This window comes from Physeter macrocephalus, chromosome 16, assembly GCF_002837175.3.
Source record: "Physeter macrocephalus isolate SW-GA chromosome 16, ASM283717v5, whole genome shotgun sequence".
NCBI lineage: Eukaryota > Metazoa > Chordata > Mammalia > Artiodactyla > Physeteridae > Physeter > Physeter macrocephalus.
This window is the reverse complement of record NC_041229.1, coordinates 66,741,155-66,761,328: the sequence shown is the minus strand read 5'-3', so window position 1 is coordinate 66,761,328 and position 20,174 is coordinate 66,741,155. Positions and strand designations below refer to the sequence as shown.

The 20,174-nt window shown below is 44.8% G+C and overlaps 1 protein-coding gene across 1 annotated transcript in view; it reads right to left on the bottom strand.

The window, feature by feature from the left end:
* Window positions 1–7,577, bottom strand: part of PARVA (parvin alpha) — a 191,151-nt gene extending 183,574 nt beyond the window's left edge. The window contains exon 1 of the mRNA XM_024119104.3: window positions 7,360–7,577. Within this exon, the coding sequence (XP_023974872.1) occupies window positions 7,360–7,495 (136 nt within the window). The 5' untranslated portion in view covers window positions 7,496–7,577. The remainder of the gene's footprint in view (window positions 1–7,359) is intronic.
* Window positions 7,578–20,174: the final 12,597 nt, after the last annotated feature.

The window sequence follows — 20,174 nt, the reverse complement described above, 5'->3', positions numbered from 1 at the left end:
CGTGCCCCGCAACGGGAGAGGCGGCAGCAGGGGAAGGCCCGCATACCACAAAAAAAAAAAAAAAAAAAAAAAGAAGGAGTCCGAAAAAAATAAAGACACAGGGAACAATTCAGTGTGGATAAGATCAAGGGAGAAGAGAATTTTAAGGAAAAGAAAAAGTTGAGGGACTTCCCTGGTGGCACAGTGGTTAAGAATCTGGCTGCCAATGCAGGGAACATGGGTTCGATCCCTGGTCTGGGAAGAACCCACATGCCATGGAGCAACTAAGCCCATCTGCCACAACTACTGAGCCTGTGCTCTAGAGCCCACGAGCCACAACTACTGAGCCCGCACGCCTAGAGCCCATGCTCTGCAACAAAGAGAAGCCACCGCAATGAGAAGCCCGTGCACCACTACGAAGAGTAGCCCCCATTCGCTGCAACTAGAGAAAGCCCACGCGCAGCAATGAAGACCCAACGCAGCCATAAATAAATAAATAAATTTATTTATTTATTTATTTATTTATAAAAAGAAAAACTTGTATAATACGAACGCCACCAAGAGCCCAAGTGGAGTGAGGATGGAAAAGGAGACTGGATTCTGGAGAATTTGGCCAGTGAAGTGTAAATCTTGGGAACAGAATAAATTCTTCAATCGACTTCCAGGAGTCCACACTCTCCCAGTCCCCCTCCTATCACACTGGTCACTCCTTTCCAGCCTCTCTCGCTGGTTCCTCCTCATCTCCCAACTTCTAAATGTGGGAAAGTCCATGGACCTCTTCTACGTCCTATACTCTTCCCTTGATGATCTCCTTCAGTTTCATGGCTTTAAGTACACCTACATACAGAGGTGTCTCCAGCCCAGAACCCTCCCGTGAGCTAGATTCCTAGAACCAACTGCGAACTCAATATGGCTCCTGGGAAGTCCAGGAGGCACCTCTAAGTAAACAGGTCCAAAAGAGAGTCCTGCTTTTTCTCCCCACATCAGCTCTTCCTGTAGAATTCTCCAACTCAGTTAACGTCAATTCCATCTTTGGGTTTGTTCAAACCCAAACCCTGGAGTCCTCTTGATTCTACTCTCTCACCTTCAATCCAATCTTTCAACAGATCCACTATATCTTCAAACTATATCCAGAACTGCACGCTCACCCCTCCACTGGTACTGCCCAGTGCCAGACCACCTCCGTCTCTCGCCGGGATCATTACAGTGGCCTCCTAACTCACCTCCCTGTTTCCACTCCTGCACCCCTCAGCCACTTACCACCATCAGAGCAAGCGTGATCATATTATTCCTCGGCACAAAACTTCCCGCGTCACTCTGAGGAAAGGCCCGAGGCTTACGATGGCCTCCAGAACACTCCACAGCTGTCCCCTCACTCTAATTACCCCTGAGATCTCACCACCTTCCACAGTTGTCCTCAAGACACCAGGCCCACTCCCGCCTCAGGGTCTTTGAATCTGCCATTTCCTCTGCCTGAAGTGTTCTTCTCCAAGATACACATACTGTGCTCCCTCACTTCCTCAGGACCTTAGCCAAGTAAACCCTTCTCGGTGAGGCCTTCTCTTGCCACACTATTTGTTTTTTATTTAAAAAATTTTTTTTTTGCGTTACGCGGGCCTCTCACTGTTGTGGCCTCTCCCTTTGCGGAGCACAGGCTCCGGACGCGCAGGCTCAGCGGCCATGGCTCACGGGCCCAGCCGCTCCGCTGCACGTGGGATCCTCCCGGACCGGGTCACGAACCCGTGTCCCCTGCATCGGCAGGCGGACTCTCAACCACTGCGCCACCGGGGAAGCCCTTGCCACCCTATTTAAAACTGCCAACCATCCCTCCTCCCTCACTCCACAACACTCCATTTCCCCTTTCCCTGCTTTATTTCGCTCTAGAGCACTTATCACTACTCTAATACAATACGTACATTTTACCAATTTATCTTGTTTGTGATCTGTCTTTTCTACTAGAAGGCAAGCTCATGAAGGCAGGGATGTTTGTCTGCTTTTTCCCTGCCATATCCCAGCACCTAACACAGTGCCTGGCACATGGCAGGCAACTCAATGAATAATTGGTGAAAGAATGGGAATAGCGGATCAGCAAGTGACTAGGAGCTCAGAAAGGGGAAGCCAGTGCAGACAACTTTTCCAAGGCCTCTGGTGAGCAACTAGGAGGAAACCAGCATCGGGAGTGTCTACAAACGGCAAAGACTCAAGCATATTTGCAGATGTTAAGGTGCTAGAGCAGCGTGAAAAAGACTGGGGATAAGAGAAAAAGGATATGGCTATGCCAAGTCTGGGAAGAAGTGGAAGTGAAGGGCCTCATGAGCAGGGGAAGAAAGGACCTCCTGGGAGGGGACTAAGAGAGGGAGGGAACAGGAAAGGACAGGTGTAGATACAGATGGGACTGGCGGGTGGGGGAGGGTGAAGAAAATTTGAACAAGTTCATACCTGGCACTTAATTTTCTATCTCAAGGTCTGGGGAAGAGCTTGAGTGACAAGGGTTTCAACATGGCACTTTGGAAAATGAAGATGCAAGCTGATTAGGAGAGAAGGATTGCTCAGCAATGCTGAGGCTTCGGCTCACTCTAGAAACCATAATCTATTGCAGAATTTGGGGATTTCCCCCAGTTACACGGGACAGCCAATGAGAACCAAAATGGTACACTTTGGGCACCAGACAAAATGTAAAAACTCTGAGGGATAATAAATAAGTGGTTAAAATATAGGCATAACCATTGCTGCAGGCCTAATTTAGGGCCCCTTCAGCTGGGAGATACAATTCAAGATGGCATTCCTGGAGAGAGCAAGTCGTGAGGACAGATTTGGAGGAAGGCAGGTGAAAAGTGGCCCTTTGGCGAGTAGACTCTGAAAGGCTAGTCTAAGAACTACACAGCATAAACGGGGACTGGAAACCCAAAACGAGAAGATCCACAGAGGAAAAACAAAAGCTACCTAGGTACAACTCATGAGAATGGGACCAGATATTTTTAAATGCTGAAATGTGACATCTGGGGAAACAGGATGATCTGACTTGCAAAGAAAGATCCCTAATTTCTAAAGGACCAAAATAGTGCTACACAGGCTTCATACCGTCGTGTGAAGCTTTCTGCAGAACCTGTGGAATCTTCTTGCAGTCCATGATGAAAAGACGATTTCAAATTTTAAAGACTACTTAAAACTGAGCTGTCAATTTTAATAGCTTCCATTATTTGTGCCATGCTTTGTCTCATTTAAGCCTCACAACCTCCATGTAAGGAAGGAATTTTTATTCCCATTTTATAGATGAAGAAACAGAGGTTTCGAAGCATTGAGGAACTTGTCCTAAGTCATAGCAATAAATAAAGAGCCAGACCAGAAATCAAACCCAAATATGTCTGGTCCCAAAGACCATGTTTTTAGCCTCTATTCTCTCTTGCCTCCCTCATGCTATTTTTTCTTATGAAACACAGGAGTGATCATTAGTTTTACTATATTCTTATGAGACTTCCAGTCATTCTATGATATATGTTAGTAGGTATTCTTAGGAAAACATACTTTTAATATGAAATTATTGACCTAAATATTCTAACCTGTATCCGACTGTGAGACACAACAAGTTTCAAGTGAATGAATGGGAGTCCTTGGGCCCAGGAGAATTCTACGCCAAAGCACTGGGGTAATTTGTGGATAGACCAACGTCCATGATCTTGAGGAATCATGAAGAATGGGAGGTTCCAGAACACTAGGGGGAACATGGAAGAAGGCAGTCTCTGCAAAGCACAGAGCTGTGAGTTTATGCAGGATCCAGAGCAAGACCTAGCCTTATCGTTACTGAAGAGATGGTTAGTGGGCCCTTGACAGGGAAAGCACCGATCACTGAGATCCAGCACGTGCTCGCCAAGAGCAGGTCATTTCAGACCAACCCCAGTGCCTTCTTTGACTTTGCAGGACCACCCCGTGTAGCAGCAAGCGGCTATAGCTGGGTGAAGGCATCCCTTTAGAAGAAGCACATGCTCTTCCATTCACCCCCTTACATCCCCTGGATTAGCTAATAGACTGAATAACAGAATCAGGACTGAACAGTTAAGCACTATAACAAGGATAAAAATAAGGTCTTGCACTTGGTTTCAAAAACCCAAATGAGCCAATCCAAGGTAGGGAAGGGAATGATTTAGGAGCAACAAACATTAAAATGTCTTTGAGTAAGCTGGTAACAAGCTCAGAGATAGCTCTGATGTTGCTGGCAGAATAAAGAAAAGCAGCCTCAGCTGCATTAATAGAATGTGGTATCTATGCTAGAACAAAGGAGGTGACAGCTCTGTCCTAATGGACCGGACTACCACCATACTATGTTGACTTCTGGGCAGCTCACTTTGAGAGTCTGCTAGTTATTCTCCGTTTCTCAACACTCCCACTATGATCTACTCTCTGCACTGCTCTGCGCCCTGAGGGAGCTGACCCCGACGTATTGCATCACCCAGATTCCCTTGCCCTGGTGACTTCCCACGGGGTCTGGCCAATGGGAAGAACCAGAAAGAGGTTCAAGGGCAAGAAGAGAGAGAACATGCAAGTATCTCTTGCGCCACTGTCTCCCTGCTCCATCTCCACATTTCCGACAGTGGCTGTGTCCCTCTACAGCTACAGTTCCTATCAGGCAGCACCCCTTCCATAGCCCCAGCTCTCAGTGGGTTGCGGTTTGCTCCCCACCCCTTCAGGCCTAGGGGTGGTAATGGCTTCCCCTTGGTGGTAGCTCCTAGGTGTCTCAGCATCCTTCTGGGTTCGCTTCACCCTGCCCACACCTCTGTAAATAGTCCCTTCACCACATTATTTTTAAAATCCCAACTAATGTGCCTTTCTGTTTCTTACAGGGACCCTGACTGAAACTGAAAAGATAGGATACCAGGGGGCCATGAAGCTCATCTCTGAGGACCAGCTACAGGAACAGAGGATGTTTGGACTGATCAAGGGACTCCACAAAACAGGCTGGTCCGCTGGAGAAAGTGAAGAGCCACCATCCCACTCATTCTCCTGGCTGCATGAACAGAAGAGTAGTACATACAGAGAGACTCAATGTAAAGTAAACTTATCTAAAGAGTTGGCAAAGTCGGGTGAGCACTTCTGGTAGGTCATGAGCTTCAGTAATTCTGAGTTGCCCAGTCTCAAGCTGGAGAGCCCATATCGGGAACACTGTAGGAAAAAGTTACAGGGATACCTAGGAAAAGACTCTCCAATCCAGGGTTTCACAATTTGTTACCAACTACACACTACTCACACACCGGTTTTCCGAAATAAGCACGCTGGGGGGAGGGTGGGGACATTTGGGGCGATATGTTTTGCTGCTTCTCAATTCAATATAGAGAATAGAAGTCTAGTTCTTTGTATCAAGTGTGATAATTCTTAACACTGAGTTCTTTTTCATGCTTTAAGATAACTCAGGAACATGAAACTTATTTTACATATCATTATCACAAACTTAAAAATGTTTTTTCCCAAACCACTGGTCTATGAAAATAAAAATTTTTTTAACTAAGCCTCTTCTACCTATACACCAGTCACTAGACCTTTTTCCGACTGTCACCCCATTATTCAAAAGAAAAATCAGAATGCTACAAATAAATGGTGGAGAGGATGTGAAGAAAAGGGAACCCTTGTCTACTGTTGATAGGAATGTAAATTGGTGCAGCCACTTTGGAAAACAGTACGGAGGTTCCTTAAAAAACTAAAAATAGAACTACCATATGACCCAGCAATTCCACTCCTGGGTATATATCTGGAAAAGATGAAAACTCTAATTCAAAAAGATACATGTACCCCAATGTTCATAGCAGCACTATTTACGATAGCCAAGATGAGGAAGCAACCCAAGTGCCTATCAATAGATGACGGGATTAATAAGATGTGGTGTAAGAGAAAAACAAATACCGTATGCTAACACATATATATGGAATCTAAAAAAAAAAATGGTTCTGATGAACCTAGGGGCAGGACAGGAATAAAGATGCAGACATAGAGAATGCACGTGAGGATATCCAGACAAAACGCTACTTCGAAAAGATACATGCACCCCAGTGTTCATAGCAGTACTATTTCCAATAGCCAAGATATGGAAGCATCTTAACTGCCCATTGACAGATGAATGGATAAAGAAGCTATGGTATATATATACACAGTGGAATACTACTCAGCCATAAAAAAGAATGAAACACTGCCATTTGCAGCAACATGGATGGACCTAGAGAATATTAGGTTTAGTGAATTAAGCCAGACAAAGGCAAATACTATATGATATCACTTATATGTGGAACCTAAAAAATAATACAAATGAATGTATGTGCAAAACAGAAACAGACTCACAGATATAGAAAACAAACTTGTGGTTAGCGAAGGAAAGAGAGAATCGGGGAGAGACAAGTTAGGGGTGTGAGATTACAGATACAAACTATTATATATAAAGTAGATAAGCAACAAGGATATACTGTATAGCACAGGGAATTATACCCATGATCTTGTAATAATCTGCAAAAAATACTGAATCGCTATGCAGTACACCTGAAACAAACACAATATTGTAAATCAACTATACTTCAATTTTAAAAAAAAGGATGCAAAATCTGCCCATGGGACAAAATATTTTACATGTAAACTGTCCTGGAAAAAAAAATAAGATCACCTCAATTCACCCTGGTGAGAAAAAGGAAATGGTTTTTGCGAGAGCCCTTAACTCTTGAGTTCACAGACGGGTCAGATCAGAGCCTAGGATGCTACAAGTGTGTGTGTCTAATCGAGGTTTTCTCCTTGGGTGCGAGTTTATCATTTATCACAAGGCAGGACCGCTAAGACAGCCACCTCTCCACTCATTCGTTCGACAAACGTTTGGTGTTGATCTACACATTAATAGAGCCCTGCTGGGCCCTGGGGATGGACGAGAGATCCAGAGGCCAAGGCTGCTAATGTACACTTCAGCAGGTCTAGGAAATGATCTGATTTCAAAGACCAATGAAGGCAAAGAGTGAGAGTGACGGCGCCCAGAAAAGTTTCAGAAGAAACTTGGAAACTGCCAGCCTTCGGCGCGGAGAAGGCGGGGACTTGGGGCCCAGGGGAGGACGCCGCCTCCGGGCTGGCGGGCCCGGCCGCCTCCTCGGCCCCCGGCCCAGCGCGGGCGTCGCCTGATTCCAGGCCCGAGTAGCCACACCCGATCGCCGCGGGGCCCAGGAGGGCAGCGCCCGGGCGACCCAGAGCAGGGCTGCAGCGAGGCCCGGCCCCGTGAGACATTCCCGGGCAGCGCGCGCCCGCACCGCCGCGCGCCCCCCTCCCCGGCGCCGGGCACCCGCGGCGCGCTCCCGCCCTGCCCGAGGAGCCCCGGCCCCTCGGCCCCCCGCCCGGCCGCTCGCCGGCCCGGGCCGCACTCACCCTCCTTGGCTTTCTTCCTCCGGGCCAGAGTTCCTCCGAGTTTCCCCAAGAAGGAGTCATCTTTCTTCCGGGACGGGGGCGACTTGGGAGTGGGGGACTTGGGGACAGACGGCGACTTCTGCGGGGAGGTGGCCATGGCGACGAAGCGGGCAGCCGCGGGCCGGTCGGGACGCGGAGCGGGCGCCGGGCGGACGCGGCGGGCGCGGCGGGACTGAGGCTGCGGCTTTCCAAACGGAAGCGGAATTATTCCAAGCATTTGAGGCAGCTCACGCTCGCCTTTCCCTTCCCTCTCTCCCTCCCTCGCGCCGCCCTCCGCCCTGAAAGGAGCTGCGCGCTCGGGGCCCGCGCCCCGCCGCTGCCCGGAGCAGGGAGGATGCCCCAGATCTGCCCCTTGCAGGACGTGCGGCCTTACCTGTTTCGGTGTGTGTGACCTTCTCAGCCTGGGAGCCCTGGAGCCTGGAGGCCGCACTTGCCCCGGCTCCGCACTCAGCAGAGTTCCTCGCTCCAACCCGGGGTTCAGTGATTGCTGAACTGAACCCACCTGCTACTCTGTCTCCCGCTGATTTGGCCCGGCTGCTGGGTGAGGAGCTCGCTCCTCCCCTGCATTTCTAACTGTAGTTATTAGGCCCGTGTCTTGTGCCCATGAAAGAGAGTGAGCCTGCTCAGGAAGAAATAGAGGGAACCAAAATGTGTTCGGGCCCCACCAGCTGGACACATCCAGCTGTTCCTGCACTATCCATGACTGTCAACCTCCTCTTCACCCCCATCCAAGAGTGAGAAGTTTGAAGTTCATGAGCACAGGCCAACACCTAGAGACATCTGTGTTTCTAGCAGCTCAATGGCTTGTACAAAGGAGGATCCCAAATGTAGGTGGAAGCATGAATGGGAAGGTACAGCCATCGCTCCTGTGAGAACCGCCTCCCCACCCCTCCCCCGCTCCCAACTTATCTTGCCTAAATAAAAGCAACAGAGTGACAACCAGGCTCATTGGGGATTACAGGGGAGTGACACAAAAGCCAGCATTTCAAGGACTCATGCTGGAAATGATTAAAAGGCATGTTTTACTGTGCTTGGCCACTTGAGGTTCTCCCTTGGGCTCCCCTGGCTGTCTCTGGGTCTCTCTCTTTTTCACACACACACACACTCACACAACCCCTTGGCAACTGTGTTTCCTCCAAGTAGCTACAGCTGATTGACCCTGAGTGATCACCTGACCCAAAGGGCCCTAATGCTTGACTGGAGAGCAGCCAATCAGATAGTCTCCATCAAGAATCTAAGCTAGAGACAGTTGTCAGAAGTCCAGCACTTAGTGATGATAATGCAGACTCAAGACTGGGGGCATCCATTTTTAGCCACAGGACTGCCGATGAGTAGAGAAACAAAACAATGGAGCAACGAAGTGTGCTCAAGAAGCCTTGTGGTCTGAGTAATGAACAACCATGGGAGTAGCTGCCTGGACCTAGAACCTCTTCTGAGGGCCTACCTGTAGTTCTCATGAGGGCCAGCTGTGCTTCCTTCCTAGGACATGTTCCTAAAGCCTTGTAATAACCCATCCACCTTTACTTGAGCCAGTCAGCCAACTAACAAGCAACGATTCCTGAGAACATAAATTTAACAAGGTGGTCAATAGATTCTCAGCAGATATGTGTTCATCTTGTCTTTGCTTAAAAGTCGTAATTTTACCTTTTTGAAAGTTATGCTTTAGCTGTTTCCTCTTACCTAGTAGAAAGCAGAGAACTCACAACAACTGCTAGAATTTTCACGCAGGAGATTACAATAACCACCCGCTCCCACACCACCACCCTGATAAACCTTAAAGACATGTTGAAATGTCAAAGTAAAATCCTGTTTTGATTATATAATTCACAATTCTTGTTCAGGATATTTTATACATAAGGATATGTCCAAAATCTGATCTCCACTCTCGGAACTCTTATCGGGGAATCATGAGACACACAGCTCAATAGCTGTGTGATTGAGCTGTGTGATCTTGGACAAGTTTACTCCCATTTCTGAGTCTCTGTTTCTTCATCTACAGAACGAAGTGGTGGGAGAGCATAATGGTTCTCAAACCTGATTGTGCTTCACAATCCCTTAGGGAGTTTGTTACATTCATGCGCCCAGTCTCTAGAAATTCTGATTCAGTACATCTGAAGTGAAACCAAGGGATAGGTATTTTTTAACAGGGATTAATTACATCAGGTGATTTTGATGTAGCTGATTCATGCACTGATGTTTGGGCACCTAGAACCACTTCCAGCTCTAACGTTCCGTGGTCCTCTATTCTTCACCAATTGCTGATCTCGGTATGCAGGGCTTAGGTTCTAAATACGACATGGTCAAATTTATACATGGAGATCTCTTAAACTGCTCATGCATGCTTTTGCATCTACAATCCTCTTTGGTAATTTTTATGCATATTAAAGTTTGAAAATGACTGAGCAAGACTAAATGGAGGAACAAACAAAGGCTTGATTGTTGGATGCCAGCTCCCAGGAACTACCAGCAAAATAAGGTGCAGAGAAGGCAAAGCTGAGTTTATTGTACACCATGGTAAGGAGAGTCCTGCCTTGGCAGAGTCTTGGCAGCATCTTGGACTAGGGGAGAGCACAGCAGGGATATTTATAAGGTTTTGGAATCTGGTTTAAGGCGGGTCTTTCAGTGGGGGTAGTGCTTGATTAACTTTGGTTAAGGATTGTAATATACTAGGTTAGGATTGGTGGACCCAAGGCAAGATTTTCAAAGAGTCTTGGAGGGTAAATAGTCTTTAGTGTTATCTGTTGAAAAGTTTAAGTGTTTTATGTTCATTTCAATGAGATTTGGGGGGGAAGTTCTTGAACAATAAAGTTATTTGTAACTTTCATCTTTCTATGCAAGAGTTTTTTTGAATAGTTGAAGTTATGTTGATAAAGACAGGGGACTGGTAAAGTCCCGTTAAGGTGACAGTAACCTACATGGGTATGAATGGATTCTAAGGTCTCAGAATTATGCAGATGTCTTGTTATTCAAACTTTTCTGCCTCTTAGATAATTATCAATCTCTCTTGAAAGGCCAAGTGGAATGGATGGTGAATTATAAATCAGTGCTATTCAAAGTGTAGTCTGAAAACCAGTATTGTCTGCAAACTGCTGTTAGTCCTTGATGATCTAAATATAGAAACTAGAGTGTTTAGAAACTTTTCTACAATTTAACAGTGCAATTTTATATTTATTCTTTTTTATTGTATTTTACAAAAATATTGATCTGCGATGGATTGGACCTTCACCATAGATCGTTTGAAAGCACTGTTCTAACTTGCTCTGGTTTGCTTACAGATTTTTATATACTCTCTTTTGATATTATGCTTTTATAGTCCATATGGATATGAATTGATCGGGTGTTTGTTCAAAGGTTAAATGACATAATATATTGGAAAGCACCTTGCATGGGGCCTGGCATTGAAGAAGACAGAATCTAAATCTAGCTTAACCAGGGACACACGCTGCAGGCTGTTCATTGATAAGATGCAAAGAAGAACCTGCGCCAGCTCCCTCTAATCTAAATTGATATTTACAATCATGGCCCCACTGACCAGCTGCCGCTCTCATGCTTGGTCATTGGCTTCATCTTACCCAGGTGTTACATGATAAGGACAGCCTCATAAGTTACATGTGTGTTGCTGTGAGACTGCTGACTCTCTAGGCCCGTCTCTCTTCGAAATGTATACCTAAGCAAACTGTCCTGGGAGAGAGAGTAACTCAGATTCCAGTCCTAGCTCAGTGGCTAGATGACCTTGGACAAATATCTGCCCTTTCTGTACTTTCATTTCCATCATCAATAAAGTGAAACCAAGGTAGTTCCTACTAACTGAACATCCCACTTCTCTTATGATCGACAGTTTCAATCTAGGTTATACCCAACAGAATGAGTACATTTGTGTACCCGTATACACGTTCTAGAAGATTCATAGCAGCATCATTCAAATGCCTATTAACAGTTGAATTGATAGGTAAATTGGGATAGTCACACAATGTAATGTTATACAGCGATGAGAATGAACAGTTTGCAACTGCAGAAGCAATAGGAATGTCCTTCACAATATAATGTTGAGTGAAAAAAAATTCAGACACAAAAGAGCATATGCTGTATCATTCTATTCATATAAAGTTCAAAAAACAGGCAAAACTAGTCTCTGATGTTAGAGTCATGAAAATGATTAGGCTTGGGAGGGGGGAAGGTATGAGAGAGGCTACTGGAGCTGGTGATGTTGTTTCTTGATCCGGGTGCTGGTTACATGGGTGTATTTACTTTGAAAATTCATGGAGTGTTTACTTAATAATTTGAGCAGTTTTCTGTAAGTATATTGTACTTCAATAAAAATTTACACACTTATCACAAAAATGACTGATTTTTTAAAATGAAGCCATGGGATTGCATGCTCTGTAGGGTCCCCTTTATCTCTATGGTCTCCTTCTCCAACTCCCATGTTTAACTTCTGAGCTGTTCTGATCATCTAACCCTAGAGTAAGATGAAACCGATGACCAGTGGCCCACATCACTCAAAAATCCACTCAAACTAGGGTAGTTCTGTCCTCCGAGACCTTCCCTTAGAGGACCATTTTTCTAGCTAAGCACGTGCAGCGCTCAGCCACCCAGCATTGTTCCTATTCTGGTCCCCTCAGCAGTTTCATCAGGTAGGGCTTTGTGATTTACAAGGTAGGACCATGTCATGGTGAAGGTCTGGGGTTCAAATTGCCATTCAGGAGCCAAATATCTGTATAATTTAACCTCTCTGTGCCTCAGTTTTCTCATCAAAATGAGTTCTCTCCTCATAAGCTTATTGGGACGATCAAGAGAGTTAGTATATATAAACTACTCAGCTCAGTGCCCAGCAGATAACAAGTCTTAGTTCAATAAATATTCGTTATTAGTATCCCATTTGAGACTCATACGATATTATCATTACCTCCATTACATAGATGAATAACTTGAAATTTGGAGAGTTTAAACTTGTTTCAGATCACACAGCAAATAACCGAGAGAATAATACTATAGCCTTTAGAATCTGTTTTGCCAAAGAGTCATAGAATCTACAGTTTTCAGCTAGGATTATAGTCCTTCAGAATAAAGACTATATTTCCCTGCTAGGTGTGAGTACATGACTAAATTTCAACCAATGAGATGTAAGCAAAAGTGTTATATGACAGCTTCTGGGAGTCCTCCTAACAGTAGATGGGAATTGGATGTTCAGCTTCTCAGACCATCATACTATGCGATACAGGCCAAGCCTCCCACTGAGAACAGCTGGAAAAGCTGGACAAAATGTAAACTAAATCTGTTTGAGAGCACTGGAAAGCTGACGGAAATTACAGGGCCAAGATCTAGGAGAAGGAGGAAACCCAGAGAGGTGAGCCGGTCACTTGGGACTACTTTCCCCCTAGCGGCACCTGCCAATTTCAGAGGCAGCAGCTGAAGAGGTTGAGCAGGGCAGTTGCCAGCCTCACAAGGGTAGACAGACAAAAGTTCAGGTGGCACCAAACTGGGGGCCTCTAGTAAGGCCCCATTGCTTTGGTGTAGGACTCCAAAAGATTTCACTCTAGTAGACAAAGAGAAAAGAAGGCATTTTCAGTTTAAAAAAAAAACACAACTGAGAAAAATTATTAATAAATAGCAGATCCAAACAAAAGGAAATACTAAAGTGGATGGCAGAAGGAAAATTGTTCCAGATGGAAGAAGAAAGAACAAATAAAAGGGTAAATATATAGATGCAGCTAAAAGAATATTAACTGTATAAAATGACAATAATAATGTCTTACAGGGTTTGAAAATATATAAATCAAATTAAAATGCACAAAAGCAAAAGCATTTAAATTGGGGAGTAAATGAAGTTAAGTTCTAAGATCCAGGCATTATCTGTGAAGAAGTAAAAGTAACAATTTATACTGGACTTTGATAAATCAAGGAATCATGTTGCAACCTCTAGGGTAACCATTAAAAGAATAGTAAAAGAGTAACTACTAAGATACTGGAGAGATAATTGGAGTCTGTGTGTTCCATTCAGACAGATTTAGTAAATTGTGTTTATAGCTGTCATATTTAAGGCAACTTGTCTTTTGCATTCTGTTCTATTTTGCTGTGTTCCTTTTTTGTGTGTAGGTTAAAAACACAGGATAGAGGTAAACTAAGCATCTCAAATCAAATTAAGGTAAAATTCAAACTGGAAGAGGCTTTCACTGGGGAAAGCTTCACATTCCCCAACTGTGAATACCATATGTTATGGGTCGAATTGTGTCCCCTAAAAAAGACAGGTTGAAGTCCTAACCCCTAGAACCTTAGAATATGACGTTATTTGGAAGTGGAGTCACTGCAGATGTAACTAGTTATGTTAAAATAGCATGTTAGGTCATACTAGGTGGGCACCTAATCCAGTAAGACCAGTGTCGTTAGGAGAGGATGGAATTTAAGACTCTGACACGCACAGAGGAAAGATGATGTGAAAACACATGGGAGGAAGAGGCCCACTGGAATTGTGCTGTCACAGCCAAGGAATGCCTGGGGCCACCAAAAGCTGGAAGAGACCAGAAAATACCCTCCCCTAGGGGCTTGAGAGGAAGTATTGCCTGGAAGTCACCTTCATTTTGGACTTCTGGCCTCCAGAACTGTGAGAGAATAAATTTCTGTTGTTTTAAGCCATCCAGTTTCTGGTGCTGTTACAGCAGCCCCAGGAAACTGATATACCATCTAAGGGACAATATGGGAGGCGCCTGCAGATCATGAAGAGGGTTTTACAAAGGGTCTGGATCCCAATCAGTCATTGGAGGTTGTTTGACCACATCAAAGCAGCGGGATCAGGGGATGTGGAGCGAAGCTAGACAGAGCCTCTTGGAGACCTCTTTATTCACTGAAAGCAACGTATGCGCACGGGATGAAGAGAATGTGTGAAACGAAATGGTTCTGGACTCAGAGCCTTAAGTGAGAACTCTTATTGCACAACCCCCTCAGGAACTCTGGGATATTAGCAGTGGCCTTCGAAGACCAGGCTGCCAGTGGGCATGTCCTTCAGGGGTCCTACTTGCTGAGGGCAGGGGTGGGTGGGCAAGGGCTTCTCTAGGTGAGCAGGGAAGGCATTGGGCCAGGGGGAAGGTCAGCAGAACTCAGCCTTGGTTTGTGACATGGTGGACTGAGGGTGGGGATGTTTTTGAGGATCCCACAGATGATGCTATTCAAATGGCCTCTGATCCAGCCATGGCGGAATGTGTCCCAAGTTCTTAGAGACAGGTGACCTGCTTACCTATTCTTCAGGTGCCTAGGAATGAACTGTAAACATCAGTAGGGGGATTTCTTGACCTGAGCGTGACAGCTGAGCGTCACCTACATGTAGAGTTGAAGCCACTAAAATCAGTGGCTCCTACTTGTTATTTAGCAGAGGACTGGAGAACCCTCCAGACAATCAGCAGCAGGGGTGAAGGTTTTAAGGATAGAAAGGGGCAGTTGTCAGCCACTTCAGACTCAGCCAGGCAAGAGTACCTGGGGTTCCAGTGATTCTGTTGGTGTGGTCTGTGTCACAGGCCGCCGAGATTATTCCCAAGGTCTCCCCTACTCCTTCCCAGGGCAGGTAATCAGGGGAGCAAGGTCTTCTTTGTCACGGGTGTAATCCGTTGTAATCCACCATCTTCCCACACCCACCTCCAGGCTTGTGTGGTCTGCAGGAGCAAGAGTCTCTGCTTTCATCTTTGCTGGGGAAGATATTAAGGCTTTTCATACTTAAATGTTTCCTTTTAGGGAGGAAGGTTAGAAGTATTACATCTGATGGTGAGATGCAACCGAATCACCAGGGCCAGAGAGTGTCTTCAAGGTGTACTTGAAGAATCATTGGCCAAAAAGATCTGTAAGAGGCTGGGTATTTGGTCAGCAGAGGCCAACTCAGAGAGTCCCAAAAGGTAGGTGACAATGCTCTGAGAAGTGCATTTCTTGGTCTTGTTTACTGCTGACATCTCCTCTTGTGGAAACTGCCCATTCTTTTCCGTTCCGCTGAGATCTGAGGTGTTGTTTTCCGTTTCTGCTGTTGGGATTTGAACAGTTTGAGATTCACCATGGCCATCCCGACTATAAAGTTATAGGCTAGCCATTTCCATTTTTAAAATTGGAGCCTCTGTAGGGCAGACTCACTCTTGTAAGGAACCTGCAAGGCAGGGAGGAGGGGAGGGAGGCAGGGAGAGAGGAAGGGAGGGAGAGAGGATCGGCCCCACTTCACAGATGAAGACACTGAGGCACAACCGAGTTGTTCAGTATCATCCAGGGAGCAGTGGCAGAGCTGGAATTTGAGCCCTGAGTTAGTGAGTCGTGCTCAGCTTACCATGTGTAGAATAATTATACTTGTTGATTTTTTTCTTGAGCTATGGATTTGTTTTCAAATCACACACTTATGGTTTGGGGACTACCCCCCCCCACACACACACACATTTCCCCCCAATTCTTTTTTTTTTTTTTTTTGCGGTACGCGGGCCCCTCACGGTTGTGGAGGTTAGGTAATTTAACTGTTTAAACGATTGTTTCTGTGTTTGAGTATATATAGATGTAGAATAGAGGGAAAAAAACAAAACACTTCAAAGTGGCAGCTTGGGCTTTTAATGCCAGATTTCCCTGAGCAGTGCTGGGCACTGGTGTGTTGGGAGAGGGTGGCAATGAGAACAGATCTAGGAAAGGAAGGGAAGGAACAGGTAAGCACAAGGCACAAGTGTGGGTGGGGACACAGAGAGAGGTCATACGGCCTGGCGTCAAGGGCCTGGGCTCTAGAGGCTGCCATCTGGGTCCGGGTCCAGCCCCAGTTTCACCACTTTGTACCTGGACTACCAGGTGAGCTCCTGGGCCTCTGTGTCTCCGTCTCATCATCTCAAAATGGGGCAATGTTTATCTTAAGGATTTTGTTTTCAGGATTAACTGGAATAATGCACCTACAGAGCTTATTACAGCACCTGGCAGGTGAAGTGAGCTGCATTCACAGGATCTATTACCATTATCAGGGTCAGAGGGCTCCTCAGGGGAGCTGTGACAGCATAGGTCTTGCTTTTTTAGTTTCTAGAAAGGAGCTGGGAGAGGGAGTGAGTGTCAGATTACCAATCCTGCCCTGAAGGCTGAAGGGTGGTGAGAGTAGCTCTGTGGGCAAATGAGCCCCAGCATGGGCACAAGGAAAACTTGCAGAATGCCATGGAAGGTGGCTGGTCTTTCCCTTGGCATGTCAGCGCTTGTGAAACAGGAGCTCGCATCTGCATTTATATTTACTCTCTGTTGACAGTCAATGTAGAAAAGGAATCATTTCAAATATTCCACCAGCAGACAAGAGCTTCCGAACAATGGGGGAACTCAGTGTGAAATGATAGGGACCAGACACTTGATTCACCTGATGCGGCAATTCTGGTGAATCATGTGCTCACATATCATGAATTTGCAATGCCGGGATTAAGAACAGAAACAAACAAATCAACCAAAAACTTCAGTCCTGAAAGGGTGTGAGTTGAAGGAAGGGGCCAGCTCCGTGCAGAGGGGAGTATTCCTGTTGCATGAACGAAATACAAAACCGGGTTGTACCGGGTAAGAGAAATGGGAGCTGGGACAGGAGAGGCCCCCTCTCTCCCCCTCCCCAGCTCTGAGAACAGCTTTCTTTGTTGAGAGAATACACCTGAGGCAAGCCTTCTTCACTCCTCCTCCCACTCACGTCCAGGTAAGTCCCGCCAGGTGCCCCAGTGGGAATAAGGCATCCGATGATAATTCACAGACTCCTACATGAAATCAAAGCTTTGCTCACGTCCTTTCACTGGAATAAAGAAATGAAACGGACGCTGCCCTCAGAGGTGCCAGACCAAACCCACATGTTTGGATTCCTTCTACAGAAAACCATTTGTTTTTGGTTCATTTCAGTATTTATAGCAGTGCACATGTAACACATTTCAATCCACGTGAATAGTTCCCGATTGTTGAAGCAAATTAATCTTTCACAAGCCACTCAGCAGTGAGGTTAGACGATAAACAGTAGGTGACATAGTACACGCTCCCCTGTACGTGGACCTTCTTATTACAACAAACTCCTACATTTGAGCTCACTACATCCAATGACTGCCACCCTCTCCGTTCATGTGGCAGCCCCAGCTGCCCCCTGCCACCTCTGCCCTGCTGAGGGAGTTCTCTGATCAACTGTCTGGGTGAGACATGCTGCCATTTTCAGTTTGGAAGGAAAAGCCTGTAAATCTGCTTCCTGGGAAGACAGACATCGCTGAATCGTCACTGCCTCCAGAATGCAGAAAACATCAATTTCACTGCAGCCCATCAGAGCTGCAAACACCTGCCACTTCCTTTCTCAGTTGCAATTAATATGCTGCACCTCAACCTCCACTGATTCCAAGCAGCCTAACACTGCCAAAGTCCAGGTTTAAATGAAACAGTATAACCTGATATTATTTTTCACAGTTTTAGAAACATGAACTTACTGTGTTTTTATTGCCAAAGAAGCACTACAAATAGTTGGGGAGATAAGTCTTTGTGCTTGAGATTAATGTGAGAAGAATAGGTTGATGATTATAATAAAAATCGTTCTTTTTTTTTTTTTGTGAGGGGGGTGGTACTTGTTTATCTTTGTATTTACTTGCGGGTGGAGGGATGATGTTCTTTCTGTGTCCTTACATCTAGCACAGGGTTGCTGAATCCCACAGGTATTTGGAAGATGTTTATTAAACAAATAAATAAATGAATGGTTTGGGAGAGCAAGTTTAAGAACGGTCCTCTTGGTCCAGCTTACGTAAAATTCTGAAGTTTTAATTGTGAGCCTTTTGGTTTAACTTAGAAGCTGTGTGAGACTATGAAATGTGACCTGAGGCTGGGGCTTTCTGTCTCATTCAGAGTCCTAAATGGCTCAGCCTCGATCACAAGTGTTATTTTATGGGAAAGTGAAGGCTCCGTCTGTTTTCATCATAATCCTCCCCATACTGTATACACAGAAACTGTCTTCAAATGGTACAATATTTTTACCTTTTGAGGGTCTTAGAACTTTCTCTATTGAAATCATTTAACATAGTTCAACAGCCACAATATTTGTATCCTTTTGGAAATGATCATTAAAATGGTTTTTAAGTACTGGGAAAACTGAAAGCCAGTGTTAAGTAGAAAGCTGTTAAATATGAGGTTTATGTTTTAACTTGGCCAGATAAGACTCAGCCTTAAACCACAGAACATAATCTTTGGAAGAGAAAGTGAACAAATTGCTTTTCTCATCTATCAACAGAATACTGGGGCCAAGAACCACCTTCTTTCTTGGCCCTCTTGGGAGAATCTTTCTTTTAAACCAAAATAGAACAAATTAAAATAAGTGGCAATTAATCCTTTTGCACAAAAACAACCCAGACACTACACATTTGAGCATTATCTGTTAAATGTATGCAAGCATCAAATGGTGACTGGGCTTGAATAATCCTACCCATTCTAGAAGGAAAACTGAAGGTACGTATCTTTCTTCAAATGAATTAACATTCCTATGCATCTGTAGTCTTACCTCTGAATGCCTGATGGCAGAAAATATTATCTTGACTATCTCCATAAATCTTTAATACTATACAACTTATTGCCCCAAACCTCTGGGTTATTTGCATATTAAAAAACTTATATACCAATAGCTTAGTGCTAATAGGTCTTCTCCAAATTATAACACAGGAAAACCAGAATAATGAGGAAATCATATTAGCCATTTCCACCAAATATACAAATAAATAAAAATAGATAAATAGCCCTAAGTGGCACAGTTTTCAGAGAGAGAGAGAGAGAGAGAAATAGATGCTCGTATATATTTCCGAATAATAGAATTCAGGCACTAGAAGACCTGATTATTAAGTGCTAATAGGTCTTCTCCAAATTATAACACAGGAAAACCAGAATAATGAGGAACTCATATTAGCCATTTCCACCAAATATACAAATAAATAAAAATAGATAAATAGCCCTAAGTGGCACAGTTTTCAGAGAGAGAGAGAGAGAGAGAGAGAAATAGATGCTCGTATATATTTCCTAATAATAGAATTCAGGCACTAGAAGACCTGATTATTAAAAGAAAAAAGAAAAGAAAAAGAAAAAGGAAGGAGAGAAGAAAGAAAAAGAACTACAACCTTTGGAACTTGGTATATCCATGGAAAGGTTGTGTTTTAATACCACCCAAAATGTTGGCTGACTCAGGAAATCCAAGCACACTTCTAATTTCCGGCTTCTCAGCTGACCAGATTGGTGTGCACGGACAGCATCTCAGACAGAAGTGGTTTACGGGTTAACTTATATTGAGGTAAGTTAGCTCTCCAGGCAGTTGCAAAGCACCATTTGCCCAACAATACATTTAAACACTTGCAGAAATGACAGGCCAAACACACAACAGAGAGTTCTTCAGTCTGTCTCGTGTCAATGACGGACTGACTCCTCAAAGAATCCCACTGAGGGAAAACAATCAAATACTTTATGAAACAAATCACCATTTAAAATCTTTTCTTTGGTTCCCCTATGAACAGTCAAAGTGTCCCAGGAATCCCATGTCAGTGCACAAACTCCACCTCCCAGCTTTCTTTTCACAGGGAAAATGTCATCAAAAAATCCATTACCCAGTTTGGGATTTGGTAAATGGGACCACCGCTCCCCACTCCACCTTGAAGGCAGAAGTGGCCTTGTCTTGCCGTGGATTTCCTGGGCAACCCCTGGAGACAGTGTCAGAGACGTTTCTCTGTTTAGACCCCACCACTGAGGAACATCCCTCACCTGGATCACTAGAATGTTCGTTTTTAGCAGCAGCATCAACCTCACCAATATTT